Consider the following 15821-nt stretch of genomic DNA (forward strand, 5'->3'; position numbering starts at 1 on the left):
ATATATTCAGTGGGATACATGGGTATTTCAATTTCTGCTTTTCTACTCAAGCTATTTTACTCTCAGGGGACTAAAACAAAAAGAACAGCAAACAAACAAAAAAAACCCACCCAAACCAAACCAACAACAAAACCCCAACAACAAACACAAAATACTGCCCGCCCTACCACCACCACCACCCCCCCCCCCCCAAAAAAAACTAAAAAAAAAAAACCATGAAGTCTCTTCAGGAAAGAGGAAGTAAAATTTTAACCTGCTTGAGGCAGGCAGATGAGGATAATTTTTTTTTCTTGTCACCCTCCAACCTATCTGAAAGCTACTGTACTTTACTAACAAATGGAGCCAAGGACTTCTGAGCCTACAGAAGGCTGGCTGCAGGTCTGTGCTCAGTACTGCTGAACCAGGGCAGCATCCTCAGCCTCCAGTGAAGATAAATGGTCCTCCCTTGGCATTTGGACAACAAGATACCAAATGAGATGTGGGAACCCTTCAAATTTCAGTGATGCGAGGGGGAAATGGAAGAGACAGGATAGAGAAAAAAGGAAATTACACAGAAAATACATCCAACTTTACCTGGAATTTCTGTCCAAAGTTTATGAGAGCAGCACGACTGCAGCACTAATTCAGGTGCTTCTTCAATAAGTGTGCTATAACTATGCAAGATAATTGGGTTATTAGGCTGACTGATCCTTCTGAGCTCTTGGATATTTGCATGGGGAGTTATGCCTATGGGAATAACATTTATGCTCCTGGGAGGTCGTGTGATAACATCAGTGGAAGGACTGGATGACACCATATATACCAAGTGAGGAACATCTTGCCTGCCCCCATTCACTGGTGTAAATGTGTGTTTGGAAATATAATCGAGGGCACTCCCAGTGTTGGTAGCCTTCCCTCCTTGGTAGGGTATGTTCCTCACCTTCTCAATAATGCTTTCCTTTGACTGTATTTCCCTAAAGGAATACTCCAGAGTGACAGTCTCCGAATACTGCATGACTGTAACATGAATATCTTCCTGTCCCACATTCATTCCTGTGATCACCCTCTCAAGGAACTTCTTGACGGCATTGAAATTTTCCTCCCCTACATTGTCAGATCCTTCCACGATAAAAGCAATGTCCAGCCTTTTGCGAGTAGGCTTTTCCAAGAAGGGGGGTGGTGCTGTGAGTCCCCAGGGGTGAAATAAGACACTGGATATTGTTGGAGTGGACGTAGCTTGTAACAGAGGACTTTCTTCAGGTCCAAGATCACATAGACGATCAATGAGGAGATCCCTATTATCCATTAGCTCTAACACATTGTTCATTAGGAAGGCTCTGTTATCTGGTGACTGCTTTTCAATGAACCTGATTTGCTCCACATTAACATATGGCCCAATCCCCACAGCTATTACTATGATTTTTTTATTCTTCAAAGCTGTGAGGATGCCGCGGAGTTTTCCTGGAGACTTGCTTGCCATAAATAGCACTGCAATTCTGGCAGCATTTGTCCTTTCTGCTTTTCCAAACACGTGAAACACGGTGTATTTAAGGACTTCAGCGGTGGATGCTACTTCATCACCTGTGTATTTTATGCTTTGGACAATTTTTCTCATCTGGGACTGTGTTTTGATATCTTTAAGGCCAAGATAGATTGTGGGGCCAGCTCTATACACTAGAATCGACACTCGGATTTTCTTTTGGGAGATGTGGAGTTTCTTCATCATGCCTGTTATGAAAGTCTTCAGCTGTTCAAAGTCCTCCTCTGACAGTTTGTTGGAGCCATCCACTAGGAAGGCCAAGTCCATCATCTTGCTGCATGAGTATTCACTGGGTGGTAGTTCAATGTCTTCCTCTGGAGCAGGTGTTGTTGGTGTTAGGGTGTCCTCCACTGGTTCACAGGCTACACAGGTTAAGTTCTTCCCTTCACACAGACTACAAAAAATCAGCAAATTTAACTGTAAAAAATCAACGCTTATAACAACACATCACCCACACATAATAAAAGACTGTCCATACAGAAACAGTTAAATATCTCAAAAACAAATGACGATGTGAATGATTCCCCCCCCCCCCCCCCATTTTCCTACAACTCCCCACGAGGTATTGTACAACTAAATCCTATATGTTCATACATGTTTGTTTAGATCCAGGAAACATATGACAAACTATGATGCATTTGTCAGAGGAAACTCTCTTTATAACAGCCTTTGGCAGAATGTGTAAAATCTGTGCCTGGAAACTGCCTAGAAACCCACTGAGCTTCAGCAATACAGCTACCTACAAGCCACTGGTGGACTGAACTGGGAGATCTGGTTTGCTTCACAAGGAAGCAAAGCATGAGGCAAACTGGAGGCAGCTAACAAGAAGTAAAATCCTAGAGGAGGAAAGATGCTTTTAGCTCCGATATGACTTAGCAGACTCTGCGAGGAGGCTAGGTTTATCTAGATTTTAACCTTAATGAAAATAACAAACAGCCATTTTGCTACCTCTAAAGTGTACTACACTCCTTTTCTTTGTCCTGACTTAATTTTGTTTTGAATACAGATTTGGCACATGTTCGTCCACCAGGGTGGGTTTTGGGTGTGTGTGTGTGTGTGTCTCTTATCTTCCTCTTATTTACCATGTTCTCTTTTTCAGTCCTTTTTCTTATATTAAATGATGTATTTCATCTACAGCTGTTATCTCTTTCTAGTCCTGTCTTCCCCCACCATTTCTACTCACCTCCATTAGTACATTTTTCTCTTCCCCTTTCCATCTCAGCTCCAATTTTTCTTTTTCCCCCATCTTTGCCTTTTCCACTATTCATCCTTCTGTACCGCCATGAGATTTTTCACCTCTGTTACCCCCCACCTTTTAGAAACTTGTTTATAATTCATCTCTTTCTATCTTTAGCAAGTTTAACAGTTCTGCCCTTCTAATTCCTGGTTGCATAATTCTCTTTACTTCACTTATCAGAGCAAAGGACATGATTGTACTCATGCACGGGGTGGTACAGACTCAGTCAATATATTTTCCTTGTCTTACCAGAGAGTCCATGAAACAGAATAGGAAAAGTTTATGAAAGAGCAAGGACCAAGAAATGCTTGTTTTCACTGCCAGAGAAAAACCAGAATGTACAAACTAAATGAGTCAATACTGGAAGAAGATGCCATTTTCCAGGAAAAGACTTTACACGTGGCACTTTAGTTCAAGTTTTCTTAGTTCAAGCGCTGTGTTCTTTTCAAGCTGCCTTTAGTGTCTTCCTAATTGAAGAATGCACAGCTACTTTTGGCATTAACCTATAGCAACAGAAGATTTATTATTTTAATCCTAATATGAACAAGCCTCTTCTAGTTTCCAATTTCCTTTGGATATTTGCTATAAAATTCATTTTTGTGCAATATTTTCTATTGTTTGTACAGATGGTGTAGGCATCTAAATTAGGTGACAGCTATGCAAAAGGATGTTTCCCTAGTGAGGTAAGTTTTCCTAATGTTCTGAAATCTTTTGTGAGCAGCAGCCAGTGTATCAACATTTAAGATAAATTATTATTAAGGATTACAAAAATTAGGGAACAGAGACTCATTTATGAAGGCTCTTTTTTGACCTTTTGATGGAATTCAAGGCTCTGTGTGTACACTGTTAAAAATATATATATACATATATATATATTTAATTGATTAGCATAACAGTCTCATGCCCTGGGTTTATAGCACAGACATACGCTAGCCCTGGCAAGAGGCCAGGAATTCAACGTTCATACCCATTCAGAGCTTCTGTGAGGTTCAGAGCATTTGGAGCTAAGGTGCTAGTCTGGGCTAATAGCTGCTGCAGTTTTACAACTCTTTCTATTAAATATGGTCAAATTACAAGATGGAAAACTCTCTTGTATTCACAGCATTACAAGTGACTAGTGAAAGTATCCATCAAGGGTCTAGACATCCAGAGAAAGCCAAACTTTCAGATACTACAGGCCATGGCATAATATGCCACTGGGCAGTACGCAGAATGAAAAACAGTCTCTGCCCCATTGTGGCTAAATGCCCTTATCCTGCACGGTGCACAGCATTGTGCACCCTGCCATTAATTTCATCATATTTGGAAATGCATGCATGCAAGATCAGGCCATGGGATATCATCTTAAAATCTTGGGGAAATGGGTTTTCCAATAATAGTACACAATTCCAACTGCTAATAATCTCAGCGAGTTCTCGACTGAGTGCACATTCAGATCTTGCACTATACGTAGGAATTTTTTAGTACTGGCAGAAGGAAAGAGTCTGATGGCTTTACTGATGTTGAATCACACCTTACACAAAAAGAAGTGGATATCTGAAGCCAGTTGGGGCACCTACACGTGGGAAAAGGCCTTTTTTGAAAGGAATTTATGAATTTCACTTGCTTAAATTCAGCCGACATCCTATAATCCCTACTGTCACTGAAAAACTTCAGCTTCAGATTGTATGTGAAGAGATCTTGACATAAAAGATGGTTTCCAAGCTTCATCTTCATTGGTATATTTAAAGTTATGTACAAAAACTTATTCATGCAGATGTGCTTCATCTCTCTCCCTTCATCTTACTCAACAGGCATGCTATTTCACTGCATAAACCCATCATACCAAGATTGACAGCGCTGTGGATCATCTCTGTGCAAAACTATTCTCCTTCCATGCGGGATCTTGACGTCTCCAACTGCACACACGGGACAGTCTTCTGGACTGACACAATCCAGGGACAGTTCATCAAGTATTTTCCCTGTTTCAGAATAGCACAGTAGTATAAAGATGCCAATTTTCATGAATTGCAAATCTAATCATTGCATTTACTCTGCTAAAAAAAAACATAACAAGGCTTCTGAGTTGGGCTCAAATGTTCTGAATACTGTGCTTGTGTTATGGCCACTGCCAGCTTGAGACAGAGAAGTATTTCCTTCCTTCATAACCACTTTTATTTAGATGTTGGAAGTACTTAACCCAGTGTATAACCTGCAACAGCTAGTACCATACAGAAGGTGAATGTATCTTTAGAACAAAGCATTTAAGATGACAGGAGAAAATAGCATTTTCCTTTTTACATGTATATTATTTATTTCTCCCACTATCCCCTACCTCACTCTGATCAGAGATACCAGGGCCCAGAATAGCTATTCTTGGTCATAAAATAGCTTTTTATAGATATTTTTATAGCTTCAAATAGCCTTCCTTTTTTGCCTTCACGTCTTCCCACTCTGCCTTTAGGAGCTATTTGTTCATCTGAGTTTTCGCTCTCCTTTTGGATCTTGCTCGTCTTTTACTCTTTCCCTTTCTGTCTGTCTTTACTCTCCTCATCCCATATTTCCCATATTTTTTCCTTTCCCCTTTCTACAAGATGGTTGTTGGGAACAGTTAAGCTAAAAGCTCATGCTCACAGGAGGATGCCTGCTGGGCACTCTCAGGAGCATCAAAGCCTTGGAGGTAGTAAGCAGGTCAAGGCAATGGATTTCCCCCACTGCAGTGGTTGCTCTGAAGCAGAGCATTTTATGAGTTTCCAACACAAATTCATACTCTACTTTAACCACATAGTCAACCATCTCTGTTGCTACACAGCCCCTAATCCTCCTGTCTTCCTTCCTTATTGCTCTGTTCCCATCCTCCCTCATTCTTGCTGGCAGTGTTATCGTTCTCCTCTTCTACGCACCACTTCATGCCCTCCACACACTGTGGTCATTTCACAAACTCAAACCGGGATGCCCAACCACCTTCCTCCTAATGCACTAAGAAATTGTGGTGAAAACACATCAGTAAGCCTTTTAAGGAATTAACTGCTACATCTAAGTCTTTTGCAATCTCCAGCTGTACAAATCTGTGAATATTTCTGGACTGTATGATCTCTTTTCATGCAATAGGAACACTTAGGGGGTGTTAAAAAAAAAATAGTACCAGGGGCATAGCAGAAAAAGTTAAGTAACTGCTTAAAGCAAAAGATGGATTTACCCGCAGGACAGTGTACATGGCATCCTTCCACACACTGCAGACGGCACTCCAACGGCTGTGGGTGCTGGCATGTTATAGGACAAGCAGGTCCACAGCTGTTATATCGCCATTCACATTGATAATCTACTTCGTGTTTATTCAGGTCCTCGCAGCTTTGTGCTATGCAGTGAAAGAATCAGAGGTGAAAAAAAAATCAAACTAGAGTATATTCACCATGCCTCTCAGAACTATGACACCAAACTTGGTATAAAGGGGACCACATATTCATAGAAAAAGAAAGATTTTCATCTTTAAATAAAAAAAATATAATTTTTTTTTTTTTACTACATTATTCTTTTATTACATCTAGGGTAGGCCACTTCTTCACTCTTACATCTTTTTTCACATAATGAGATACTTGCTCTAGACCGGAGATATTTGGTTTTGATAAAAACAATTGCAATAACCAAACTCTAAGCTTTTAATTAAATATATATATATATATATATATATATAAAATATATATATTTTATATATATATTTTATATATATATATATATATATATATATTTTACAGAAACCATTTCTTTCTCTAGATTTGTTTGTACCACAGACCATTATAGCCCCTAATTCAGGGAATGTTTTTTCCAGGTATGGCTCTGAACATAAATAGAAAAGGGAGTAGAAATGTCACTGTGAGCTGCTAGCCCAGTCCCATTAAAGTGAACTTCTCTGGACATCAGTGGGAGCAGAGCTGGATGAAAATAGTCTATCTAAGCCAACAGCTTATTGATTAAAAGCTTGAACCTTTTCACCCAATTCTTCCTCATCTACCCTGTACTTACGGCACAGAGTTGGTGATCTCCAGTGAACAGCAACACCTTTTTGTGCACAGACATGCGCGTAGGCTGCTATAGCATCACAGAAGCAAGCACAGTCCCCAATAGATTCGCAAGCACAAGTGTCGTATGTGCAAATATCTATGTAGGGCTCGGGATTCACCTGCAAAAGAGAAATATGGGGTACAGCACACTCAGTGATTCCCTTCACCTACTTCTTCTAGACACATTTAGCCTTCAGATGGCTTGGCTGCTCCATTTGCCAAGAGTTGAGGTGCCACATAAATCAGTGCAGGTCTTTCTGCTGATGTTAGCAAGGACTTCAATTGGGCCACATTGTCAAAGTTGCTATAGACACTGAAGTTTATTGTCCCTTAATAGTCCCCATATGGAGTAACTTTGTATGTTTTTGGGCCCTGCCCTCTTGTGCAGCACCTTGGGTAGAATGCAGCCTGAATGACATTACATCAGCTCAGCTCCCCCTCCCCTCAAATCTTAACCCTTATGCTTGACTTCATGTGCCAGTCTCTGGGCTTTAGAGTAAAATTTTTCTCAAGCAAAAGTTGTTCTATAGCTTGCTACTAGGTGGTATCCTGCGTTTTCCCATGAAGCATCAGCTACAGGACAGGGTCAGAGATGAGAATGCCAATTAGTGAGCCTCCAAGTCCTGTGTGCTGTCAGCACAACCATATTTTTCCCCTCAGCTGTAATCAGTGTCAGCAGAGATCATGCAGAATTGAAGAATGTCAAACACGTGACACAATACTCACAAGCTTTTTGCATTCTTCAAAGAGATCCCCAGACAAAATGCTGCATGATGTTTCTACCATCACCTGCTTCACTATGTTTCCATTACACAGCGGAGACATCAAGGTCTGTTCCTGGTTGGGCTTAATATTGTAAGAGACAAGCACACATTGCATTAGCCTTACCTTCAAGACCTCGGGACTCTTCAAATTGAAGAGATTCACTAACACTAGGCATTTTTCATGACAAAGGAAATTGTTTCTTTGAGTCAAGTTTCAACCTGTTGTATGACAGACACAGATCCTGCCGCAGCAGAACGCAGAGTAGAGCAGGTCACCCCCTACATTTTCTCCAGCTCTTACTCGTATGCTGCAGTTTTGGACGTTTGGATAACATAGACGTTTGGATGACAGTAAGTCCCGCTGAACCAAACATCCATCCTGAAAAATGATCATTCACAGCTCTACAGAAGGCCCACAAGACTCACAAATATTACCAGTCTTCAGCAGACAATACCTAAGGCCACTGCTGAATAAGAATGGCTCAGTAGTCTCCTCCTCTCCTGTTTAATTTATCTAAGAACAAGGAGCACTAGTATTGACATGGCATTTATCACGGAGACAGTCTGCAGGTTCTGCCGTGTGCCTTTTACACTGAAATGAGAAGCTGCTCCTTCTCGGTCTTACCCTGTGGTCTCACTCCTCATTATTGCAACTTCTTCTACACTCCAACCAAACCATACCAAAAAAGTGACATTCAGCAAGATAATACTGTGGCTATGTGAGCAAACTAACCCAAAAGATTCCATGTGATCAAAAATAAATGCTTCGTTTTAGTTTCTGATAATTTAAATCTTTTAAGGAAAGATCTAAAAGAGGCCTTTTTTCCCCCTCTCTCTCTGAAAATTTAGACAAATTTTCAAGAGAAAGTTTTCAGCCTTAAAAGCATCATCTGAATAAAATGCTTCATTTTACAAACGTCAAAAAAAGTTGTCTTCAAGTTGTTTCCTCTCACTTTTTGTTTTGGAAATACTTTGTCAGCTCAAGACAAATTTATTATTCAATCTCTTTTTTTCAAAACTCTGTATTTGGAAAAGAGGAAGTATACTCATGTGTAGCATAACTAGCACCCCATAAAATCATCTAATCTCCAGCACCAGGACATAGATAACACTTTCAGATAGCAGGTGACCTCAAAATTCAGAAGCAGTGATGGATGGCAATAAGGTCTTACATCCCCTCCTGTATCTTGCTTTTTCCATTCAAGCCTCTCCAATCTGAAAATAACAACTGAATGCTCTTTAAAAAAGATCGAGAAGCATATAGAAAGATATTAACCTGCGCATTCAGTTGCTCATAGATGGACAGACTCAGATTTGGGATATAGAAGTTTGGATAGCAAAATAAAAAATTTTTATCTGAACTCCCCTGTCTGGAAATTACAGCTGGTTTTTTTAGATTAAGCTCTAAAATGAGATTTCCAGTTATACCTGGATTTCAAGCATCTGGGCTGGCAAACGCTATGAACAGCCTCCACCATACAGATTGGCTATTTTAACATTCACCTGAAGCCAGGCAGTACAGAGACCTTAGATAAGTTAATTGATCTTTTATCAGATTTGAAGAAATAATATTATTTGGCAAAAATATGGGGGAAGAAGTTCATTTCTATTTATTTTTATCCTTTCAAACCTCTTTGTCCACTCTTAAATGATACTGTAACCCATATTAATTAGTTTTCACAGTTCATTCACAATCACCTTTTCAACATCAGCACAGTATGGATTAACTTTCCAAGAATTCCCGAAGTCAACTGGATCTACTTCAAGATGTTCATTGCTGCTGGTCAAATCATTGTTTTGGATTCCATCAAAATTTCCACACAGACCACACACTTGATCCTTGCAGGGAAAGAAACACAAAATACATAAATCTTACATCTGTAGACTGGCTTAGGGTTTTGTTAAGAAGTCTTTTTAGCCTAGTGCTTTAATGGCACAAGTCTTAAAAACTGAATTCTCCCTGGCCTTGCCAAGTTCACTAAAATAGACGTAGTCTCTCACAGAGAACGTTTAGCTCCTATTCCCATTCTGCTTAGCTGAAAGTAGGACCATACTTTCTCCAAGGGCTCCAGGAAGCAAGACAACTCTGATCAGTGGTGCCTGTTGGCTCTAGTTCGAGTATGTCCCTACAATCCCATTTTATTTCTGGAGATGACTGTCCTGTCGCCATCACTAGTAAATCTGGCTCCTTATAGTGCTGCTCTTGAATACAGAAAAAATCACTCAAGGCATAGTTATTCCCAGGCACCACAACATTCATCCTTTCTATCATAGCTCATCTCCAGTGACCCAGAATTTACCCCTTACAGCTGAACTATCAGGAAAGTAAGCAACCTTTATGCTATTACAAAAAAAAAAAACCCTACATTTTCAAGCAAGTGTCTAATACTCCATGGAAATCTATCAGCATGTCTGCATTAAAAAAATAAAAAAATAAATAAATAAAAATAAAAAATAAAAAAGCTACTCCCCAGAGACAGGGCAAGTGCATTCTTTAGTGAGAATAAGAAGTAAAGCAAAAAAACACTTACTTTGAAATTGCCTTTTAAGATAACCGAGACTCCCATAGCCAGATCCCAGGTCACACTGATGCTTTTGCCCAGTAAAATGATGTAATAACGGCCAGACCTTATGACTTCTAAATCATTGTCATCTTTAGGAGGTACCTTGATATTTACCTGAAGAAGAAAAGCACATTGTGCTATTGATGGTGTCTCTAATTACTATTTCATGTAGGTCACTTTGCCAGGGGGACACGTGCTCATAGGTTAACAGCTACTTTCAAACATGCTGTTCTCCAGAGAACAGATAGCTCCCATACACTATACAGATGCTCCGGAGTACTTGCAAAATTGTAAGCAAGGTATGGGTAAAGGGACTCATTAAAGGCTTGTCTCTACACTGAAAAGTCACTGTGGATAAATTACTGCCTTAGAAACAACACTTTGGAACAGCAAATTGGGATACAAGTAAGGTATTTCAAATCTCATCACATTTCTATAATTCTGAATGTGGCAATGTCCCTTGTGCTCCCAGGGTATAACATACTCACCACAAATGCTGACACACAAAGCAATGACTGCTAAACAGAAGGAGGGCTGATAAAGAAGACAGAGTATACCCAATTAACAATTAGTTTAGTATTCAGTCAATGATTCACGGAATTACATTTTATTTTTATTTCATCTTTTTAGGAAACTAACAATTCTGTGCTCCTGAGGCAGGTAGCATTGGCTACGTTTAAGTGTAATGTGATCTAGGAGAATCACATGCATCAGTGGCCTCTGAAGGCCTCTGAAGAAGGACTTCAGTCATTCTGAAGTCAGGAATGACTTTCTTCCCAACCAGCTACACCAACAGGAAAAGTCCCCAGAGATTCCTTTTGGTGTGTCTTCATTTTTCCATCACTTTCACTTCCCCTGTGTGCCTCTTTCTCTTTCCATCTGGCTGCAAATTCACTGCCTCCAGCTACTAAGAACTTAAGAGATTAATTTAAAATGCTTGCTTTCACACCATAATCCCCTTTCAATGGGAACTTTAATAGGATTATTAACCACATTTGGAGAGAAAGGTCTGGCATGGCTGTTACTTTAAGCACCATTAATGCATTAACTGAAAACTGCTTAATTGTGGAAGAAGCAGATGAAAACTTTCAATCAGTACAAATAGTGATTAAAGCAAGGGAGAAAGGAGCCCACAAACCATTCACCCACTCTCTAGTTTGAGGGCAAAAATATTTCCTTATCCCACTATTCTTTCTTGCTCAATTCAGTAAAAGCTCAGTACTGTAATTCAATTCTCTTCATCTCTGGATTATTATCAGAAACCTTTATCCCCAGAGAAGACTGTTCACATCCTCCAAGGATCTTCTAAAGAGGGCCTTCAAGGTCTTCAGGGAAGAATATGTTAAAAGATATTTTAGGAACTCGAACCTTTTTCATCTTCTCCTATGCCCAACATATTACTATAGCCTAGTCACACTTGGTCACTTAACTTCTAAATATAGTAGTCTCTATCTTTCCAAAGTCAGGCAAAAAACAGAGGAGGACAAAGCTGAGCTGGGAGGTTGACCTAAATTTCAGAATTTGTATGTTTATGGAGGCTTTTTGCCCAGCCATGAAGTCATAAACTTTTGACCTTGCAAACTGGCAGATTTATTTGTTTCAGAAAAGCAAAAATGATTTCATGATACTTTTTTTTTTTTTTTTAATGTGAGCCAGAACTGTAACATGCAGATACTTCAATTAATCCCCCGTTTACTTAAAACTAGAAGCTGCTCTCAAAACAGTATCATCTTAAAACAATGCTGCTTGGAAACATTGTAATGTCAAAAAAAGACCTGATTCTCCTGCTTTCTTCTAAGGATTCTTGTGGCAAAATAGTGTAGGAAGTCATCACTGGGTGAGAATTTGCCTAAGAGTCTTCATATCAGTTGTTTTACCTTAATCTCTCCTTTGGTTGCTGTTATTTCTAAGAAAACCTGCTCTAGATATTATTACACTGAGCCTTAAATTCTCTAGAAAGACAGCTGAAAATTCAATCAAGGTTGTGTGGACAGTCTTGTGATACAGACCTAGCCCTTACAAGGACATAATCTCCCAGGAACCAAACAGCCTCTCTTGCTGGAGTTGTTGGATGCCTAATCACCTCCTGTCTTTTCTGGCCCTTCTTTAGGTGTCCAGACAGAAGCAGAGCTTTTCTGAAAATCTTCCACTTAAAGAAGCTTTCGGACAAAGCCTGGCTCTATGGAACGATATCTGTGCTACTATTCACCCTCACCCAGGTATGGGATTCTTTAGCAGTAGAAATGAAAAATTGGTTGGGCAACCAATACGTCCCATGTTCATTCCTCCAGCAACCAAAAGCCTACATGGATCATATGCTGTCAAGATGCCCTGCACAGACACTATTAATAACGGTCATGTTTTATGTGTTCCTGTCAAGTATCAGTGGCACGCAGCAACTTGCAGGCAATTTGCAGACTATGCAAAACCTGGTACCGCTTTGTCTGTTAACCCAAAACAAGGCAAATGTAGAGTGGTTTCACATTTCACTGGGAACATTTTTGCAAATCTCTGGTCCAGATGCCACTTCAGAGCACACTACTTCTGAAAACCGAGCAACTGAAACACTATAATCCATTGTAGCTCTGTAATGTTTGAACACCCAGACGGTCTAAATTGTTACAGTGCTCAAGGCAAAGAGCTGAACTCTGCCCTTTGGAAATCCTGCCATGGAGGTACATGGGAGATGGAAGTGATTCTTGGTCAATTCTTAGTCAAAACAAAGTGTTTGTTGGTAAGAAAGGGGATAAAAAAAGAAGAATCCAGTCATCCGCATTTTCCATCTGACAGTTTAATGGGGAAAGGATAATGATATTTGCTTCTGTAGTATCAACTTGTTTCAGCCATGACTTCTTTTTTTTCCTGGGTGCTCAGTCCATCAGATAGCTAAATTAGGTCTGAACTTTTACTAGTCATGGGACAGTTACTTCTTAGCTCTTCCTTACACTTAACCTTGCTTGAAACAGACTTAGACCTCCCATATTTAGAAAGGGCATTCCTCATATGAGCTTGCATTGAGCAGCATTCTTACGAGAGAAAAATTTACTGGCATCAACCAGAAATACCAAAATGGCATTAAACATCTGGGAGCAAAATGGATAATTATAATCCTGCTAATCTGTTCATTTTATGATCTAATTTTCAAGAACCACTGAGCATGAGGTCATTCATGCCTCATCTTACTAAACAACCTGAAATTCTTTTCCCCAAAAAAGGGAAAGAAAGAGAACATAAGCGTGCGTACGTACATTTCTATTAAACAATTCTATTTCCCCACTTTCATAAAGAATGATAACCCTTTTGGTGCACTTTTCTCCAGTGAATCCACAGCCTTCATTTGAAATTAGTATCCGGAATGTCCCAGAGTCATCCTTGCAGAAATCCTATCAGATGAAAATAAATGAATGAGTCATTGATGTGGAACATTTGAAAAATACATACAGATTTATGGAGAACAAGGAAGCCTCAACTAATACCCTGTGTAGTCTGTGGCCAGTAGGATATATGTTGCCATGCTAACTGTTCCCATATTAATTTATTTTATGCTTAGCATTGATATTCATGTGGTCCACCCCTTGAAGAATGATGTACGCTCTGCCAGTCACACACACATATGCATATTTTTCAGGGTATTCTTTGGCAGGGAGAATCCATGCTATTACAGTACCCGTGATATCTTAAAGATGTACAATGGGCACAGTGTACATCTTAATGTACAAATATTAACTGATTTAACAGTGAAAACAAGACTCTGCAGCTGTAATGATAAAATAAAAATATAAACCTAGAGGGTTAGGTTAGAAAGAAGGGTTAGAAAGAAACTTGCTGCATAGTTTTGAGCAAAAGGTTTGATGCCCATGTTTTCCAACCTGTACATGAGTAATCATTACAACAACATCAACCTATTTCTTGGGGAGCAATTATGTAGTTTAATGTATTGATTTTCTTTTAAGTCAAGTATTTTTTAGATGCATGGAGAGTTGGTACTAAATTTGTATGATTACTCATGACTATCATGCCTTTTAGGGTTTGGGGGGGCATTCAGTATACACCTTTTAAGAAAAAGACCCTGTCTATAGTTCTCTGTGTTTGTCATCTGAAGAAAAGAGAGATCCCATTTTCATTTTAACTAGTTTTGTAGTACTGTATGTTATATAAAGCCCATAAGACCTTTACACAATGCTCTCACTAGCGTCAGAGCCATCAGTCTTCTAAGGCAATCCAGCTGACATCAAGGTGGGAGCATATTTCAAAGACCTAGCCAGAGGCAGGTTGATCACACTTTCCTGCCCAAGAACTGCAAAGAGGAATCTGCTTCATGAAAGGGGTCTTTGGGGAAAATAGTAGCCCACTTAAGAAACATGACACTTTGTAACTGCAGAAGACTGTTGTTATCAATTAGCAGTGGATCCATCTTGAGTTAGACCAAATTTTCAGAGAAATTCTTTTTGCACACACATTTTTAAATACAAAATGATTTGCATCTGTAGATGAGCCTTAATCTTAATTAACTCTTAAATGTCTGGCTGCTTCCACGAATCACAGGTTGATATTAGTGTGCTATGCCTTTATCCACCTCTCCTCTTTGCTGCAAAGAAAATGGATATTGTCAACGTACTCCAAACAGGTTGGTGCATGGAACAGGACAGTGACTTTGCCAAAGTGAATGAGCAGAGTCTGTGCTCTGGATGCTTTTAGAGAAGGTTCACCAAGCACTTCTTGTGTCTCTCGGTCAGACAGTAAGCCATCGCTACAGGATAAAGAGGCTAGAGGAGAATAAGGAATGATTGATTTATGGGTATCTACAGTTCCTTCTTAGAGATGAGATTCAGATAGCTCCTCTCTGTACCGTGCTGCTATCACAAGTTTTATGACTGCCAGTTAAGACACATGACTACCTAACTCGTTTCTACAGAATGCAATGCAATCTTCAAAGTTCTCAAGGCATTTTTAAGGTTGTTAATAAGCTCTGCTCTCCTCTACCATACATCTGGCTTAGTAATTAAGAATACTTTACTGTGATTTATCCAAACTTTGGACTTCTGGTGTAAAATACCCTATTAATATATAGACACTTTGGTGTTTGACATGTTCTTACCTGAACTAATACATATTGACAGTTTCCTGGAAATTTGTATTTCAGTCCATCAAATGTCAAATAATGAGCTGTACCAATAACAGTGCAGGTGCCATCACACGTATTTTTGGTGCATTCCCACTTTCGACCATGGCACACACTGCAACAGAGAAAATGAGTCAGTGACAGTTATCATTATTTCCAATGTATATAATAAACAAGAGAATGCAAGGTGATTTAGGCAAAGTGAAAGTTTCTGCTTCTTGGAGCTCATGGTCTAAAGTCTCTCCAAAATACACACAAGTGGTGATAAGCTACTATTTTGCCTTGTTCAGCTCTTTTTCCTGGGCCTGGGTCAGGGAGTAACCTGCTGCAGACCGAAGAGGAGCATTGTTCCCCTGTGCGTCTTAACGCAGACATCAGATGCAGCTCTGCGGGAAACCTCTGCAGTTTTCTGTGTTGCTGTCTGTCCTCCCAGCAGATCCTCTCTGTGTTTGGCCTTGAGAAGGTACTCTTAGAGCGGTCCAAGCCTGGGCTGCTGGAATCCTTCTGTCAATAGACTTTCATAACTACATTACACTACTGTGCAGCAGATGACAGTCTCTCATTAACATAAATTA

General features: G+C 39.7%; 1 protein-coding gene across 1 annotated transcript in view; it reads right to left on the reverse strand.

Moving 5' to 3' along the window:
- Window positions 1-15821, reverse strand: part of VWF (von Willebrand factor) — a 145801-nt gene that overhangs the window by 69061 nt on the left and 60919 nt on the right. Inside the window, exons 20-28 of the mRNA XM_030040818.2 lie at window positions 15223-15361; window positions 13373-13507; window positions 10092-10238; window positions 9259-9399; window positions 7523-7642; window positions 6759-6915; window positions 5935-6093; window positions 4582-4717; window positions 574-1913 (exon numbers count right to left, since the gene is read on the reverse strand). Of these exons, the coding sequence (XP_029896678.1) occupies window positions 574-1913; window positions 4582-4717; window positions 5935-6093; window positions 6759-6915; window positions 7523-7642; window positions 9259-9399; window positions 10092-10238; window positions 13373-13507; window positions 15223-15361 (2474 nt within the window). The remainder of the gene's footprint in view (window positions 1-573; window positions 1914-4581; window positions 4718-5934; window positions 6094-6758; window positions 6916-7522; window positions 7643-9258; window positions 9400-10091; window positions 10239-13372; window positions 13508-15222; window positions 15362-15821) is intronic.

The sequence above is a fragment of the Aquila chrysaetos genome, chromosome 17 (genome assembly GCF_900496995.4).
Source record: "Aquila chrysaetos chrysaetos chromosome 17, bAquChr1.4, whole genome shotgun sequence".
Taxonomy (NCBI): Eukaryota; Metazoa; Chordata; class Aves; order Accipitriformes; family Accipitridae; genus Aquila; species Aquila chrysaetos.